This window comes from Rhipicephalus sanguineus, chromosome 1, assembly GCF_013339695.2.
Source record: "Rhipicephalus sanguineus isolate Rsan-2018 chromosome 1, BIME_Rsan_1.4, whole genome shotgun sequence".
Classification (NCBI taxonomy): Eukaryota; Metazoa; Arthropoda; class Arachnida; order Ixodida; family Ixodidae; genus Rhipicephalus; species Rhipicephalus sanguineus.
The window spans coordinates 205243569-205259726 of record NC_051176.1 but is presented as its reverse complement, the minus strand read 5'-3'; the positions used below and the strand labels follow the sequence as shown (position 1 = coordinate 205259726).

At 45.3% G+C, this 16158-nt stretch overlaps 1 protein-coding gene across 2 annotated transcripts in view; it reads right to left on the bottom strand.

Annotated features, from left to right (window-relative positions):
- The window catches only part of LOC119406038 (DNA-directed RNA polymerase III subunit RPC4), a 55363-nt gene extending 44942 nt beyond the window's left edge, over positions 1–10421 (bottom strand). Inside the window, exons 1-3 of one of the 2 annotated variants that reach the window (XM_037672891.2) lie at positions 10216–10421; positions 7436–7550; positions 7067–7222 (exon numbers count right to left, since the gene is read on the bottom strand). In XM_037672891.2, the coding sequence (XP_037528819.1) occupies positions 7067–7222; positions 7436–7539 (260 nt within the window). In that variant the 5' untranslated portion in view covers positions 7540–7550; positions 10216–10421. The remainder of the gene's footprint in view (positions 1–7066; positions 7223–7435; positions 7551–10215) is intronic. The other variant, XM_037672895.2, reaches the window with a different exon arrangement.
- Between the last annotated feature and the right edge of the window lie 5737 nt (positions 10422–16158).

Sequence of the window (16158 nt, the reverse complement as noted above, 5' to 3'; positions counted from 1 at the left end):
TCTCCTTTAATGCCACCATTGTAACATTGGTCAACAAATATTTGTTATTAGCAAATGGGCTGTGACAGCTACTGGAATATCTAGCCTTTGCTGTGCTGAAAGAATGAATGGTGAAGAAAGCATCATCGCATAAGTTAAGTCCTATCTTCTCAAAATCTGTTTCCATTAAAATATATCAACTGACATTACACATAAACAGGGTGCCTTCTTAGACTACACTTTTTAGACATTATAGAAGTCTGTGAGCATAGCAAATGTGGCTATATTATACAAGAGTTTCAATTTGAGCAGGCCATGCTTTTCCTTTAAGACTCAGTAACATTCATTAGTTAATTAACATTTATATTAAGGCATTAGGAGCAGCTTGTTGTGTGCCAAATTTGGAATCAGTCACATTTTATATACCTTCATATTTTTTACCCTAAATGTTGTACCTAGGTAACTCAATATATTCGTCATAGAAATGCACACAGTGCCCACAATAATAAAGGCAAACAACTCGATATTGTGCTTTTCCCAACCTAATGTATTCACATAAGCATCAACATTTCCCCCCAAGTCCTGGTTTTTAATTAGACAGACGTTTCTTGGCTGCCTACAGCACTGCTGCATTAAGAGGCATATGCAATAATGCAGCAGTATGGCTTCTTTGTGGATAGACCAATGGCAAGTGAATCAATTCAAAGCTCTCTAGTTCTATTGTATGTACCTCTTTCACTTGCATACTTTGAGAGTTGCTGCTCCGCCTCTTAAAAGGAGGAAAAGGATCGATCACATCAGTATTTAAATTTAAACAATTGCACCACCACATTTCTTCATTTACAAAGTCATCGAGTCCTTTTTTCTAGATCTTAGAGCTTGTTCAGGGCTATGTGGGTGATGTAAATGTGTCAAAAGCAAGAGCAAAAAGAAAACAGACTGTACTTTTCTGGCGGTGCCGTGCAGTTTCCAAACTGCGGTGGTTTGAGGAGCGCGTAAAATGAAAGTATGCAGTAGAGCTGCAAGACAGTTGGAACTGTGGGGTGCTAATTTTAGCCACCTGCTTGTCTTACTACACCACAATACTACTAGAAGCAACAGGTCCACTGAAAATATACAAATGAACAGTCATGCCAGTTTTTATGTGCACGAATTTCCTGATAAACATCACATGAGGTTTATTACTGCCTCTGTGAAAGACAAATGTCATGAAACTTGGTATTTTAGGGTCCTTCAGCATAAATTCAACGTTATGAGTGTCCAAAGGCACAAAGATGCAGAGGAGAATAGTCTGCCTGAAGATGGTCATACATAATTTGCATGTGCCATCTAGTGCTTAGCTGCTGAAATTCGATGATTAATGTCTCACATTACAGGCAATTTTTGTGATTTTTAAAAAATGAGTATGCCATAGCTTGTAATAACCTACAACGTCCCCGTTAAACAGCTGCCATAAAGTTGATAATTAGATTGTAATTAATTTTTGTTAATTAGCCATTTTAAATGAACTCCAGCTGCAACAAAGTATTTCCACCTCGACACAGAGTTTGTGTGAGAAGACGACATGTGCCTTACTGTCATAGAATTTTTATTAAAAACCTATATTGTCTGCAAAAAAGACACCCTGTATGTACTGCATTTTTAAGAAATACAATGTCAGCTAAACCAGAGAAAAAAAAACTACAATTTACTGCAATATTTCAAAGATTTCTATGCTTTATGTCAAGGAACTGCCTTGCCCCACGGCGCACGCATGTGAAAACCTTCCAGCTTAATTTTTTGCAGTGGAAGTACTACTCAAGATAACTGATTTCTTCGCAGTTAGTGGCTATTTGGAGACTAAACATTCTGTATATTACATAATCTTGTTAGCATTTATTTTTTCAGGCACAGGCATACTTTAAGAAGTTTTCTTCAATTTTGTTCCATGTCCTTATTTTTGGAAATTAGCATTTTCTGTTGCATGAAACTTTATGTCTGAAAAGGGGGTGTTTACCGTACAATACTGCAAATGCGCCCAGTTTCACACAAGTGCCCAACATAAACATTTCCATAACTTCAGAATTCTGAAAATTATATGTTAAGCGCCCACAGCCCCCTGAAGTGATCATCATCCAAAATGTTCACCCAACTGCAGCTGCTACGAGACCACTAGGGGCGATGACGGGTATACAGTCGCCGACCGTTTATTCGGACGCCGAATATTCGGACATGCTCGTTTATTCGGACACCTTCGCGGCACCGCCACTCGTCCGATTGAAGTAATGTAAACTCACGACCGAAAATTCGGACGGCCCACAGCCCGCCGTTCCATTTTTCCGTCTCCGACTGGCTGATACGCCATAACAAGCTGTCAGTTTACAATATTTTTACTGGGTTGCCAGCACTGAAATGTTGCACTGGCTATAACTGGAGATCGTGCCAGTGTCAAAAATCCACACAGAAGTTACCGATCTCGAAGGCTACGTTTGTTGGCTACACGTAACGGTTGCCTTTTGGCTTTAACCAGTCACGTACCCATTGAACAACGGCCAAACAGCAGGCCAAGCCAAGCCAAGCTTGGAATCTGCTCTGTGCGGCGTTTGAGGCGAATGACAGCGCGTACGAGTACGACGCGGATCCTAATTCGGACGAAGAGAGTACGACAACAGATTACAGAAGCGCTGCAACATCAACTAGACCAACATCGTTTCCTTTTGGCGTGTGAGGGTTTGCGTTCTCATGTTTCTGTGGCTAGGCCTGATCTGCATCCCGAGCTGATCTGCTGAAATTGCTCCGACGCTGCCCGTTCCATGTGCGCCGTCGGAACTAAAGAAACGCGGCAACTACAAGGCCCTGACGATGGCGAAAAAAAGCGGCGATTATTCACCAGGTGGAAGTTGCTTGGGAGTTTTCGCCGAGTTGGGCGATGAGATCCGTCAGCTACTCGAACCAGCGCATGTGGTGACTGCCGTGATGATGCACCTCCCACGCCACAGCCATCAAATGCGGATTTAGCGTAGGCTGTTGCGGTGCTATTGACGACCCGCAGGGGTGGCCAAACATTGGCTGAAATACAGGCCGACTTGGTCGCGCGTAAGCGTACATGTGTACAGACGCGCACTAACAAGTTTTTTCCTGCCGCTGGGCCAATAAAAGTGCTTTTTTCTGGTGAATCCTTTTTTTCGGACTCCCGATTATTCGGACTTTTCAGCGGTTGAATAAACGGTCGGCGACTGTATTCACCTTCTTGTGGTGGAAAGGGAAAGACCAAATGAGGTGACACAATGAACAGTCCTTGAAAGAAAACCCAATGGTCACAGGGTTTTTGTGAGACACATCTTGATAAAGCGTGCACACAGCCGCTGTTCCCACACTTCTCGTGCAATCCGCTAGCCGGACAATGCACTTCTAGACCGTCGTCAGGAAGATCAAGGTCAGTAAGTGGCAAACTCGTCAAGTGTCGCATTTGACTGTGGCGAGGACAGACAGTTGCATAACTGACTTGCAGGCATCTGAAAGCCTGCAGTCTCGACAAGTCATGCGAATGTCAGCGACAAATACATTCACCTCCTATTCTGCACAGACTCGGAATAGTTGGTTGCTGGGTTCAGGGACGATAAGTAGGCATTAGTGTACTCCATCATTTACCATTTGAAAATAAACATGCTTTCTTCGACTCCGTAGCCACTGCAGCCTCTCGAATTTTTTCATTGTGTGCCATCTTGTTTTTTACTGCTTCAACTAGATAAGGGCCCATATCTAGGTTAACACAATTATCAGTGAAGTTGGCGTGGGTGCTTCCACGGTATTTCATGGTACTATTTCTTTTCATGCACAGCTAAGAGTCCTAATTGAAATAGTTCCTTCAGATAAAAAAATCTCAAGCAACCTACAAAAAAGAGCCATTTTCCCCACAGTAGGGAAGGAGTTATGAACTTTTGTTAGTCTTCTGAAACTCATGTTACTAGCAGGTAGCCTGATGCGAAAATTCCACATTAATTAAGCCCATAGGAATTTTACAAAAAAAAAAACTGTATAAGTAGTTTAGAAATAGTATGTGGATAAGAAAAAATATCTCCAGAGGCAGCACGACAGCCAAACCACCCTTTCTAAAAGGCCAGTAAACAGCCTCGAGGTCCAAATTTTGTGATGAACTGCATATTTGCACAATGTGTGCATGCTGCTGCAAAAATTCTGCGAATTAGTGCTGTAAGAAGGAAGTTACATAGGACAGAACAACCCTTTCAGGGCTGCATCGGCTAGTTTTGGCCTCTCCACTGTTCTCCGCTGCACAGAGGGGTAGGCGTGGCCCATTATCGCAACTACGCCCACATCAGCAACATAACACGACATCAGTGATTACATCACTGGCATGCAGTCAATGACTGAGCAAGGCCTCCTCCAAGTGTGGCTCATGTTAGTTACTCACAGGCGGCATGATAATGAAGCGTGGTGTGAGGCACTGACGAGGTAAATAAATATGCCATACGGCCGACAACTGCGAGGACAAAACCGCATCACCGCACGGCCAAGGCGCAGTTTCATAGTGTGCAGGACCAATCGACGAGCTCAGTGCTACGTAAAGCTGCCGAAGGGCAACATTAAATCACTTAGTGGGCAAAGAGGACTGGATAGGCGCTGGAGGGGCGCGGGAATTGTTTTTCGAAATGGAGTGTCTGAGCAGCACGCAGGGCTGTGATATTCGCAAATCGTGAATGCCGCGGCCTTCTGTACAAAATGAGTGAGCTAGTTTGGGAGGTCTAAAAAAAAGTTTCAGTTTGTTTACTGGCCCTTTAACCATGAGAGCTCAGCATTTCACACAATAGTGTGGTCTACACGAAAGCCTTTTGGGGTCAGTGCAGCTTTGCAGGGTAGCCAACCTACAGAGGTGTGGAAGACATCCATGCCTCAGAAAGAGTTGGGCTAAGTGTTTTTTGTTTGTTCATTTGTGTGTGTGCGCGGCGCTATGCACAACAAGAAAACTGACTTCTACATGTCCTATAAGTTGGCTGCCCTGCAAAGCTCTGCAGTAACAACAGCACTACCGCCAGCAATAATAGTTAAGCCTATTTTAAAAGGAAAGCAGGTAATGAGTGTGTCAACTGTTACTCCTTATAACTGCATAAAAATGAAGTGTCATTTCCTTCAAGGTATCTAGACATATAAATTTCTTGATCTGTGCAATTTCTTGTATGATTATGTCAGTCTGATGTGGCTGAATCGCAGTGTATAATAAAAACAGCCAACTGTTTGAAACAAACATTAGTCTGAGGTCAGTACCTGTCCTGTACGTGTTTTTTTTTTCTCTTCATCCTATGAGCTGTTTTAGTAATGCACTGAAGCACTTCAGAAATTCTCATACAAATGTCCAATTTGTGCATTTACAGCCAAGTAAAAAGTAAATGCGATCTCGCTTGAGCTGCTTCGTACTCTGAACCATTGCTGGTTGCCTTACCCATCATTAGTAGTTGGGCTTCTTGAAAGGTAACAGCACAAATCTTGTCCAAAAGGAATGTGCAACATTACAAGAACACTATGTCAGGTTTTTGTGAGGTATCTAGACCTCAGCTTTACATCCAAAGCTGTGTTATACCAGGCATGTTTTTAGAACTGGTTGTATTAAAAGGTTATGTAGTGGTTATTTATTAGTTATGCTCTTAAGGAACTGAGGCTTTATAGTGTTTACAGTTATCAATTAACGAAAAAAAAGCATCAAATTTTAAGTCAGTACTCAAGTTCCAATCGATCTGCTATATTCAGCACCATTCAATATCTCAGCCCATAAGCCGCAGAGAGAGATGACTAGAGGCCGAATTTTAGGCATTGAAAAAGCTCATTTTAAGCGCCAATAATAGGCAGGCAAAACAATGTTTTAGGCTTCCAAAAGAGTAAATATAGGCACCAATAGATTTTCACACAAATGCAAATAATTTCAAATGATGACATGTGCAACCTCTATCTACAGCAGAAAAACAAACGTTATTGCTTAAAATGGCGTAAAGGCGCCAACGGTTGAACACAGTCATACAGTGCTTTGCCCCACATGGTTCACAGATCATGGTTTCTCCCATGTTCTGCACGGCGAATCAAGTTCCCACTGTCAAATCAACACACTCCTGAGTGTCTTTTCGGTATGACTGAGAAGGGCAAAGTAGGAGCAGATAGCGAGATCGCTAAAAGACAAGAAGGGAGCGATTCCTCCAATTGTCCGGTTCGAATCGCATAAAGCTAATTTCTCTCCTGGCAGTGAACCATTGGCATAGCCAGGGAGGGCAGGGGGGCTTCGTAGGGTTCAACCCCCCCCCCCCCAAACTTTTCCATTTTGCATGCGTATATAGACACGCACACACACGAACGCACAAACATACATAAAGTATGGTAACCCCCCCCCTCCGAAAATATTTCTGGCTATGCTACTGCAGTGAACACCTTACAAAGTAAATTACAAACAAAACAAAAGCCCAGGCACATCACCTTTTTCTTTTTTTTTTTTTTTTCTCTTCACTTTCCTTTCCGCTGACAACTCTCCCCGGTCTTGCATTCGCCAACCGCACGCGCCATATGAGTGCAGCAGCGAATGCTCGCCGGCGTGTCCCACTTCAGTGCCGCTAGCGGTTGTTTTTCGGAAGTTGGCTGCACTAGAGGACTAGGTTGAACCTCAAACAGTTCTGAACAGTCAATGTTGCCCGGTAACATGCATAACAGTCTTAACCTGCACTTTAAAGCGAAACTTGAGGCTAAACAGTGCTCATATAAACTATATTTTGAAAATAGGCATTTATAGGCATTTGTGAGCATTTAGGCACAAACGACAAAAATAGGCAATTATAGGCACTATAAAACACTATAAAAGCCCTTCTTAACCTCTACTTCATGCTCATATATCAAAGTGGCGCGATAGGAACGCAAGGAACAAAATAGGCATTTGCCTAAAATCCGGTCTCTAGTGATGCCGACTGTGGAGTTTGGTAAAGCACTACGGAGCTCCAGGAAAGCAGTTGCAGTTTCAATTCTCCACTTGATGAAGATAAGAACCCTGTTAATTTATTATCACCTCATTAAACGTTTATAGCCACCACCTTAGTACATGACAAAAGGTACTCACCCTTCATCTTCTCTACCTAGAGGGGCTTTCCTAGGTGCATCAACCTTAGGAGCAAAACTTCTTTTCTGTCCAGGACTTCCAGATAAGGTTAGGTCCCTGGGTCCTCTTAGGGAAGGTAACCTGGAGGTAATAAAACAGCCCTCCTGCTTTGGCTTTCTGCAGCATGAATGAAAGCATAAAGATGGGTACAAAAATTAAGTTCCTGCCCTTAGAGCGTAAATGAAGTAAGTAGGTGCAATCTGTTTGCAATTTCTGAAGTTCAATAGTACCTATTCCTTTTGCCAGTCAATTACAGCAATAATAAAGCACTGCATGCAATGTGAGGAAGCATGCTGGCTACAAAGCCAGACAAAAATTACAAATAGCTACCGTGTCCCAGGTAGTAGGGGTGTCCCACTTCTTCCAAGGACACCACGTGGGAGAGGAGCACTCGGAGAAGCTTTTGAGGGAGAACCGTTGGGAGTGCAACTCATTGCAGGCCAGCCTGGGAAACAAATATCATGGTCAATTTCTATCGATAGCCAGGGTTGGCACTTCACATTAATCGCATGTCCAAGCCACATTCACTGACGAAACCTGAAGCTAGTTCGCAACTCGCAGGAGCAGCTCCTAAAAAACTTCTTTCCATAGCATTTTTCTCTTCCAAATATTCGGAGTTTATTTCTCAAAAACATTTAACTGATAAATAAGCTTCGAAGGCGTAGATAAGTGAAGCAGCCTGCATGAAGATAGCAAGCCACCATATGAAGTCTTACATATGTTTCCACTGCATGGAGGTCCAAAGTAATCTGACAGTCTTGAAGCACCGCAGGACAAGAATATGACTGCCTTTAAGCCTCTATTGCATGGCGTCCCTTATATGGCACATACCGATTAACATTTTTTTATTGCAGGCACAAGAGACCCATTTAATAATGTGACACTGCCAGAGTAATTCCCATAGTTATGTGCATTTAATATAAAAAAAGTACTGCCATTCCTGGAGCAGTATGAAAAACACATGTGAAATAGATTTCACAGCGCATGTGCAAGTTCGGCATGCTAACAACAGAGATTGCCATTTTTTCCTCGCAACCTTATTTTCACTACAGAACCATGAAGAAATTATTATGGCATATCTCATGGCCTTAAAAATTCAAGCTCGTTATTACTTTTCTCAATTCCTTTTCCGACAACGGTATGCAGCCAGAAATCCATAGGGAGTTTTCGAATAGGGGCCCCAATCGTTTTGGGGTCCCAAAAAAATAGCCTCGAGGCCACTGCACATGCGCGAGACCCAAACAGCATTTGGGTTTTGAGTTAGGGACGCTATTTCTCGAATTTAGCGGGAGCCCCAAAGCCTGCCCCAAAGGCTTTGCGTCAAACAATCGTGACGACACCCACGGAAGCGACTGCTCTTGGCCAAGACTAGAGTGACCTAAAATAGGGGAGTGTCCAAAGCGCCGCAGACCCTATTCGAAAACGCCTAGCTCCTGCTTGATCCCAAAGCGACCACACGCAAAGGGCTTTGGGGCCCCTATTCGAAAACTCCCTTATATGTGCTATGTGTGGCACAGTATGCATTTCAGTGACAAAATGCACAATATGCTGCTATGTTGTGCTGCACAATACCAATAAAATCAAACCACAGCTTCTGAAATCATGCAGAACAGCTCTGTTTGCGCGGGGTTTAGGTTGTGCTGGTAGGTTTTCAGATGCTTCACGAAAATCTGAGGTGCCAGCAACAGTACCTAGCAATTTTTCGTCACATTATTGTCGTGGGTACATGAAAAAATTATGCGAGGTCTGACCAATGCAAGTTAATATTTAGCTTTTTCGATTTTCTCTGCAACTGACGTTCCAACCGCAAGTCAGTGGTTGGTAATTCGGGCAAGAAAGTATAGCCAGGCGGCAGCATGCGAACAGGCAAACGTGTAAGTGGCCATCTTGCACACAGATGTCGGCGGTCAGATGCACTGAGTGAAATGTTCAATTATGCCTGAACACAGGCAACAATTGCTTTACTTTATTCCACACATCACGCTAAAAAGACCACAATCAGTGAGATTTTGTTTTTCAACCATGGTAGCAATGTCGCTCACCCATCTGCAAAACTGTATCTTCATTAATACAGTCACAATAAATCTGAAAATGTTCGCATATATTCTTCTTCGTCTATTTCACGATAAAAACTGAGCAAATAATTTTTCAAATGACTTCCTCACAATTCACGTAATAGAGAGTTAACGGCATTCATTCAACAAGGAGCGAATCACAAATGCACCAGGCCAATCTAAAGTCACGGCAGGGCACCTGACATGCCCGTCGACATGCCCTTAAATACCAGTAGTGCATGCTGAATTCAAAAGCCAGTGAAATGTCCAGCGCAGTTTCAATCGACAGATAACTTTTCAATGACAGGAAAACAACGTTTTCGTGACAGTTCTTGGAAGGCGGTGCTTTCAGTGCCTCGCTCTTTTTTTTTATCACTTCTTTCTTCTAAATGCGAGTTCATTACACTGAGTGAAGTTAAAACTGCGCGAAAAAATACGGGCGGAAGGAACGAGCATGACACCACGGGTGGTCGTTTTCTTTCTTTTTTTTTGCGCAGTATTGACCTCACTCAAAGTATGAACCAAATAGCCCGCAAGAACGTCCTACTAGAGTTCTTCACATCGTTACATGAACCAAACATTTTTTTATAGCAAGTTAGGTCGTAGCATCATGGGTCATGTGCGATGGTGCAACAGCTGCAGTTACATTGCGAGTGACTCAAACACGACTGCGCTTATGCTCCCATGTTATCAACAAAGAATACAAAAAATGCCGGTCCTTAAATAAAGTACCGAGAAAAGTGTTCAAGGGCCACTGCCATGCGCTTTCAACACACTTCACGCTGAACAGCTATGTAAAATGTGACCGAACATGCCATTCGTGGCAGCTTTCGGAGGTTGAAACAGTCTCGCACGTAATAAAACCCAGGGCAACTTACGCGAGAAACACACTTATTTTATCTGTGATCATGTGCGCATACAAATGCGTAATGACGAGGAAGCGGTTCGACTAGGGCAGCGGCGCAATCACAATCACCGGCAGGCAAGCCGATCGACTTCCAGCATGACTGTCCAACCAAGCATGCCAACCGACAATGTGAAAAGAAAAAAACATACCTTCCACAGACAATAGTTACACCGCGTCAGCGCGCGGCAGTTCGTTAGGTCCCGATACACAAGATGCGCAAGGCAGCCGCAGCGAATGTAAGCTGCGGACACAGTAACGTCGCGTCACGCAGCAGCATAGCCTTCTCCGGCAGCAGCGCCGACGATCGCCAGTCTGACCGCCATTCGTAACATTGGCCCGGCTGCCGCGAGGAGGCGCCATTGGCCATTGGCGCCTCCTCGGAGAACTTCAGAACTTCAGAATGGATTTCGGCGGAGAACTTCAGAATGGATTTCGAATCGACAGGCGGTTAGACGATAATCTGTTTGTTCTTACCCAGTGTATAGAAATATCTAAAATAGAAAACAGGCCCTTATACGTAGCTTATCTAGATATCACCGGGGCGTATGACAACGTTAATCAGGAAATTTTGTGGGATATATTGAAGGAAGTGGGCATAGGTGACGACTGTGTACAGCTTTTGAGGGAAATATACCGAGGAAATACAGTTTGTATAGAATGGGAAGGAATAAGTAGCAAGGACAGCGTTGAAATTAGCAAGGGGCTGAGACAGGGATGCCCTTTGTCCCCGCTGTTATTCATGCTGTACATGGCGAGGATGGAAAAAGCGCTAGAAGGTAGCAACATTGGATTTAATTTGTCACACAAACAGGTCGGAGCGATGGTTGAGCAGAAGCTTCCAGGTCTATTTTATGCTGATGATATTGTCTTATTTGCGGACAGTCAAGATGATATACAGCGACTGGCAGATATATGCGGAAGGGAGTGTGAGGCTCTAGGACTAGGATTTAGTGCAACAAAATGTGGATTGATGGTATTCAATGATCACGGAGACCATACGGTATTAATACAGGGCCAAAAGATACCGAGGGTAAGCGAGTACAAGTACCTCGGAGTATGGGTAAATGAGGGGGATAGATATATGGAGGTACAAGAGAAAGCATCGGTAGCAAAGGGAAGGAGGAATGCTGCAATTATGAAGCACAGAGCTTTATGGGGATACAATAGGTACGAGGTGCTTCGAGGGCTGTGGAAGGGTGTGATGGTTCCGGGGCTTACATTTGGGAACTCAGTGGTGTGCATGAAGTCAGAGGTGCAATCAGGAATGGATGTAAATCAAAGGACGGTGGGCCGCCTCGCGTTGGGCGCTCACGGGAAGACGACAAATGAGGCGGTAAAGGGTGATATGGGATGGACAGGCTTTGAAGTGAGGGAAGCGCAGAGCAAAATGAGATTCGAAGAGAGGCTGAGGAAAATGAAGGAGAGTAGATGGGCAGAGAAGGTTTTCAGGTATTTGTATAGAAAAAGCGTTGACACGCAGTGGAGAAAAAGAACTAGGAGGCTCACCAGTAAATATACGGCTGGCAGTGCGGGCGATATGGCAACAAGGAGCATTAAGCGGAAGGTCAGAGAGGCGGAGAGGACTTATTGGATGACAGCGATGGAAAAGAAGCCGGCTCTGAGTAACTACCGAAAAGGAAAAAACGAAATAAGGAGGGAAAGGTTTTATGATAATTCAAGGGGAAGCGCTTTACTGTTTGAAGCAAGGTCGGGCTGCCTTAGAACGCGTAGTTATAAAGCGAGATTTAGTAACGAAGAAGAACAATGTACATGCTGCGGGGGAACTAAGGAAACGATGGAACATGTACTGATTGAATGTGGCGATATTCACCCAGGTATACGTGTGGGCACGAGTCTACATGAAGCCTTGGGTTTTAGGGACAACAATGGAAAGCTGAACACGTCCGCGATAGAAATAAGTAAGAGACGGTTAGAGTATTGGTGGCAGAAAAGTAGAGATAAAGAACAAGAATAAATAATGGCGGAAAAATAAGGTCATTCTGCCTTAAGAGGCAGAGAGATGGACCGTGAATTTATATTTTTTGGTATAATAACATAGATTTAATCAATGTAGATAAGGTATTAGGCCAACATGAAACAAGGAAGCTTTTTTTTTTTTTTTTTTTTTTTTCTTTCTTTGAGCCTGGTGGCAGACATGTCACCGCCCCGTTTTAAAGGGGACGCTCATAGCATCCATCCTTCCATCCAGCCTAAAGTCCCTCTATTGGCGCCATCGTCAGCAGCGCCCGTTCCGCCCACGGTGGTAGACCATGGTGGTAGAGCCAGTAGAGCGCCACGAGCGCGTCGCCTGGCGTGACAGTGACGTCGCCGAACTGCTCGAGTTATTTGCAGCCGCCGCTAGGTTCGCGACAGGTTTCTGGGCCGAAACATAGGGCCGAAAGACGCGCATCGCAAAGTGTTTTTTGTGCGCCTTTCTTCGTGTTCACAGCGCGTCAGAATTGTATCAACTATGCACAACCAACTATCCCCTACTTTCTTTGGCCCTTCTAGCGCATCGAACCCTATCGCTGTGCTGTAAAGGCCGGTTAAAACGTAGTTTGTGTTTTTAATAGCTTTTTGTCTGCCAGCTTCGCCCACAAAAGTAAGTGTACCAGGCTTCGAGCTTAAAATTTTGTGATCGGCGCGGGTAATCTCGATAAGGCTGACACAGAGTGCCGATCGCAAGGGACGCCCGAGGGAGGAGGAGGAGGAATAAACCTTATTAGGAGAAACCAGCAGGTTTAAGTGGCCGGGCCTAGGCCTCCCATGAGGGGACGCCCGAGTATTTTCTTTTTTTTTTTTTTCGGAAGCGTGAAAATTCCCACCGGTGAGAGTACAGAGTAAAAAATATTTGGTTTTCACGTTATTGTATGCAGAGCTAAGCTTATATATGGACGTCGTTAATTTATGATATTCTGACTGCAACGTAATTTAACTGTCACGCGCGTCACCTATGCTTAATATATGTGTATGTGTGTGTGCCAATGGTAGTTTTGGGAAGAAGTACTGTTCCTGCACATTCGTACATTAATAAAGCATTTCTTATCCATATTGCAATGAGGAAGATAAAAAACAGATGTACTTGATCGTGAAAATATTAAAAAGATATTGGTTTAAAACGTGATTCATTTGGCAATGACGCGTTAGTCACCGTAAGGTTTTCAGATGCAAAATAAAGAAATTAAAAAATAAACAAACAAGGAATGAACGACGTGTCTGGAGTCACACTGCAAGCGTAAATCCGCGCGTAAAGCCTGTTCTAAGCGACGGCAACTCTTTATTCAAGACGTCTCCGGTGTACAGCATTACACCGTAAAGCTCGAGATCTTGCTCAAAAGTCGAAGGCATGAAAATTCAGTTTGAATGCTGGCGACACACGCCGGCTACGTACTTTCAAACGACCCGGAGCGGAGGAGGAGGAGGAATAAACTTTATTGCTGATAAATGGGAGTGGGAATGGGGGAACCAGACTGGACGGGGGGCTAGATTGGGACCCAGGGGGCCGCAACACTAGCAGACCAGTCCGCCAGCCTGGTCTGAGAAATCAGCCCACATAGGGTGCCTAGCCCACAGTACCCATGCTGCCACCTTGCGGAGAAATGGCACCAACTCAAGCACTATTGCGACACGCGCGGCGCGTTTGGCCACCTCTCCTCTTCTACCACCGTGTCTCCGCCTTCCTCCATGGCCTCAAGCATGCCTTAAGGCCTCAATGAGTGGAAAAAAAACGCATGTAGATCTGCCAGCCAGAAAAATAACCGGCTTGTACAGCACAGCGAAAGCTTGCGATGCGCGTCTTTCGGCCCACAGACCCTTCGCGAACCTAGCGGCGGCCGCGAACAACTCGAGCAGCTCGCGGCGCTCGTTTGGCCACCTCTGGTCTGGACAAACGTTGGTCTGGACCAACTCTGGAACGGGTCTCCCTTTCCGGAGGTGCATTGAGGTACGGGGGCGGAGTCACTTTTCTTTTTGTTGTTGTTCGTTTCCGGACGTCACTTCCGTTTTTTCTTTTTTTGCGTGGAGCGGCTGTATGTTTTCTGAAGTCATTATTTTTGTTTTTGTTTTTTTTTTGCGCGGGTAGGAGGGACAACACTGCAGAGCATGGACCCGACTAACCCGACAGCGCCGACAGGCTGACACGATGTTCTCTGCGGACACGGGCACATTTGATCGCTGCATCAAGGTCGGCTGCATGGTTTAATCGTTTAATCGCGATTTGGCTAACCTCAGAGCCAAACTCGATCTGTGTCGGCCATGATTGCGATCAAGTGTCCGTACGACACCGGTATATGACACGGTGTGAAAGCAAGCTTGACGGCTCGCAGAAGTTCGAGCCATCGTGGTGACCGCTGTTATGACGGTGGATACGCAGGTCGTTGAAGGCGCACGTAATATTTCCAAGGTTATTGTCGTGATCGACTTGAACATAAGCCTCCTGTGTTCCCGAAGAATCTGACCTGGAAACTGGACTCGCTTGAGCGCTGGCCAGACGTAAGCTGAGTTCAATGCCGAACTGTCGACCGCATCCTGGATACGTTGGCTGTCGATCGCGATCAAAAGTGTCCGTGCGACACCGGTATTATGGCACGGTGTGAAAGCAAGCTCGACGGCACGCAGAAGTTCGAGCCATCGTGGTGTCGGCTATTATGACAGTGGCAGTGATACCTTTCTCTATGGTGACACAATGATACACGGTTTGTTGCTTTTGTTCCTGCAACATTGCTCGATTTATTGTTCGTGCGCCTGCGACGCGCGAGTAAAGATTGGATACGACATACGGCCAGCCCACGGGCCACCAAGTAGCTGCTTGGTACTGGAACGACGGCCAACGTAATAATCCAGGATGCGGTCGACATTGGACGCGTCCTCATTAAAGTATTAACATATTTAGCGCGCATTAACTATACTCCACTCACCCAGCCAACTCGTTCAGCAGTTTTAATTCCAGAGTTCGTTACTGAACTCAGCCGACGTCTGGCCAGCGCTCAAGCGAGTCCAGTTTCCAGGTCAGATTCTTCAAGAACACAGGAGGCTTATGTTCAAGTCGATCACGACAATAACCTCGGAAATATTACGTGCGCCTTCAACGACCTGCGTATCCACCGTCATAACAGCGGTCACCACGATGGCTCGAACTTCTGCGAGCCGTCAAGCTTGCTTTCATACCGTGTCATATACCGGTGTCGTACGAACACTTTTGATCGCGATCAGGGCCGGCACGGATCGAGTTTGGCTCTGAGGTTAGCCAAATCGCGATTAAAGGTCTCTGCACAGCGTTTGTTTGTTTGCCCTAAGGAAACCGGCTCATACCAACGAGGGGGATTGGCCACAGCGTTGTTCCTACCCGCGCAAAAAGAAAAAAACATGGTTGATCCCTCTGTCATAGGAATCGGTATAACACGAAAGTAAAACGCGTCTTCACAGACAGTTGAGCGTTTGTTGTGCATTGTTTCGCCCCGAGGGCGAAGGAATGAATGCTATAGCAACAAGTTGTAATGTCACGCGAAGAACGGCAAGCAGCTCGAAACTTCCAAAGCGTTGCTCAAGCAGAAAGGACGCACGGAACGAACATACACAGGATGAACGCGAACTAACAACTGTTACAGTTCGACAGTTAAAGCGCGCTGGTCAAACACAAAGGAGGATGCACGAAACGAACGCACAAGTATACACAGGATGAGCGCGAACTGTCACAGTTGTAACATTTGTTTGTGAGCAGCGCGCTCCTTTCGCAAAAGCGGCCGCTGCAGTGAATGAAATGACCTTCGTGCTCTCTGTAACTTGAACGCAAACTTGCGCTGAGAGCGCAAGACGTGCAAGATAAGCGCGCGCGCAGGAGCGACCACGCCCTGTAGAGACGCACGCTCATCTCAACGCGGGGGGCGACGACATTTAAAGCGCGCTCTTCGAGCCCTTCGCGCCATCTCGCTAGTGATAACGAAAACACGCTGATGTACCCTGATCTCTAAGTACCGCCACTGGCAAATGGTGTATATAAATAGCACGCCGTTAGTATGACGAAGAACGTGCCGTTTGTGGCGGAGTCGTTTCGCGCTGCGCGCTGGTGATCGAGAGGTCGCGAGTTCGATTCC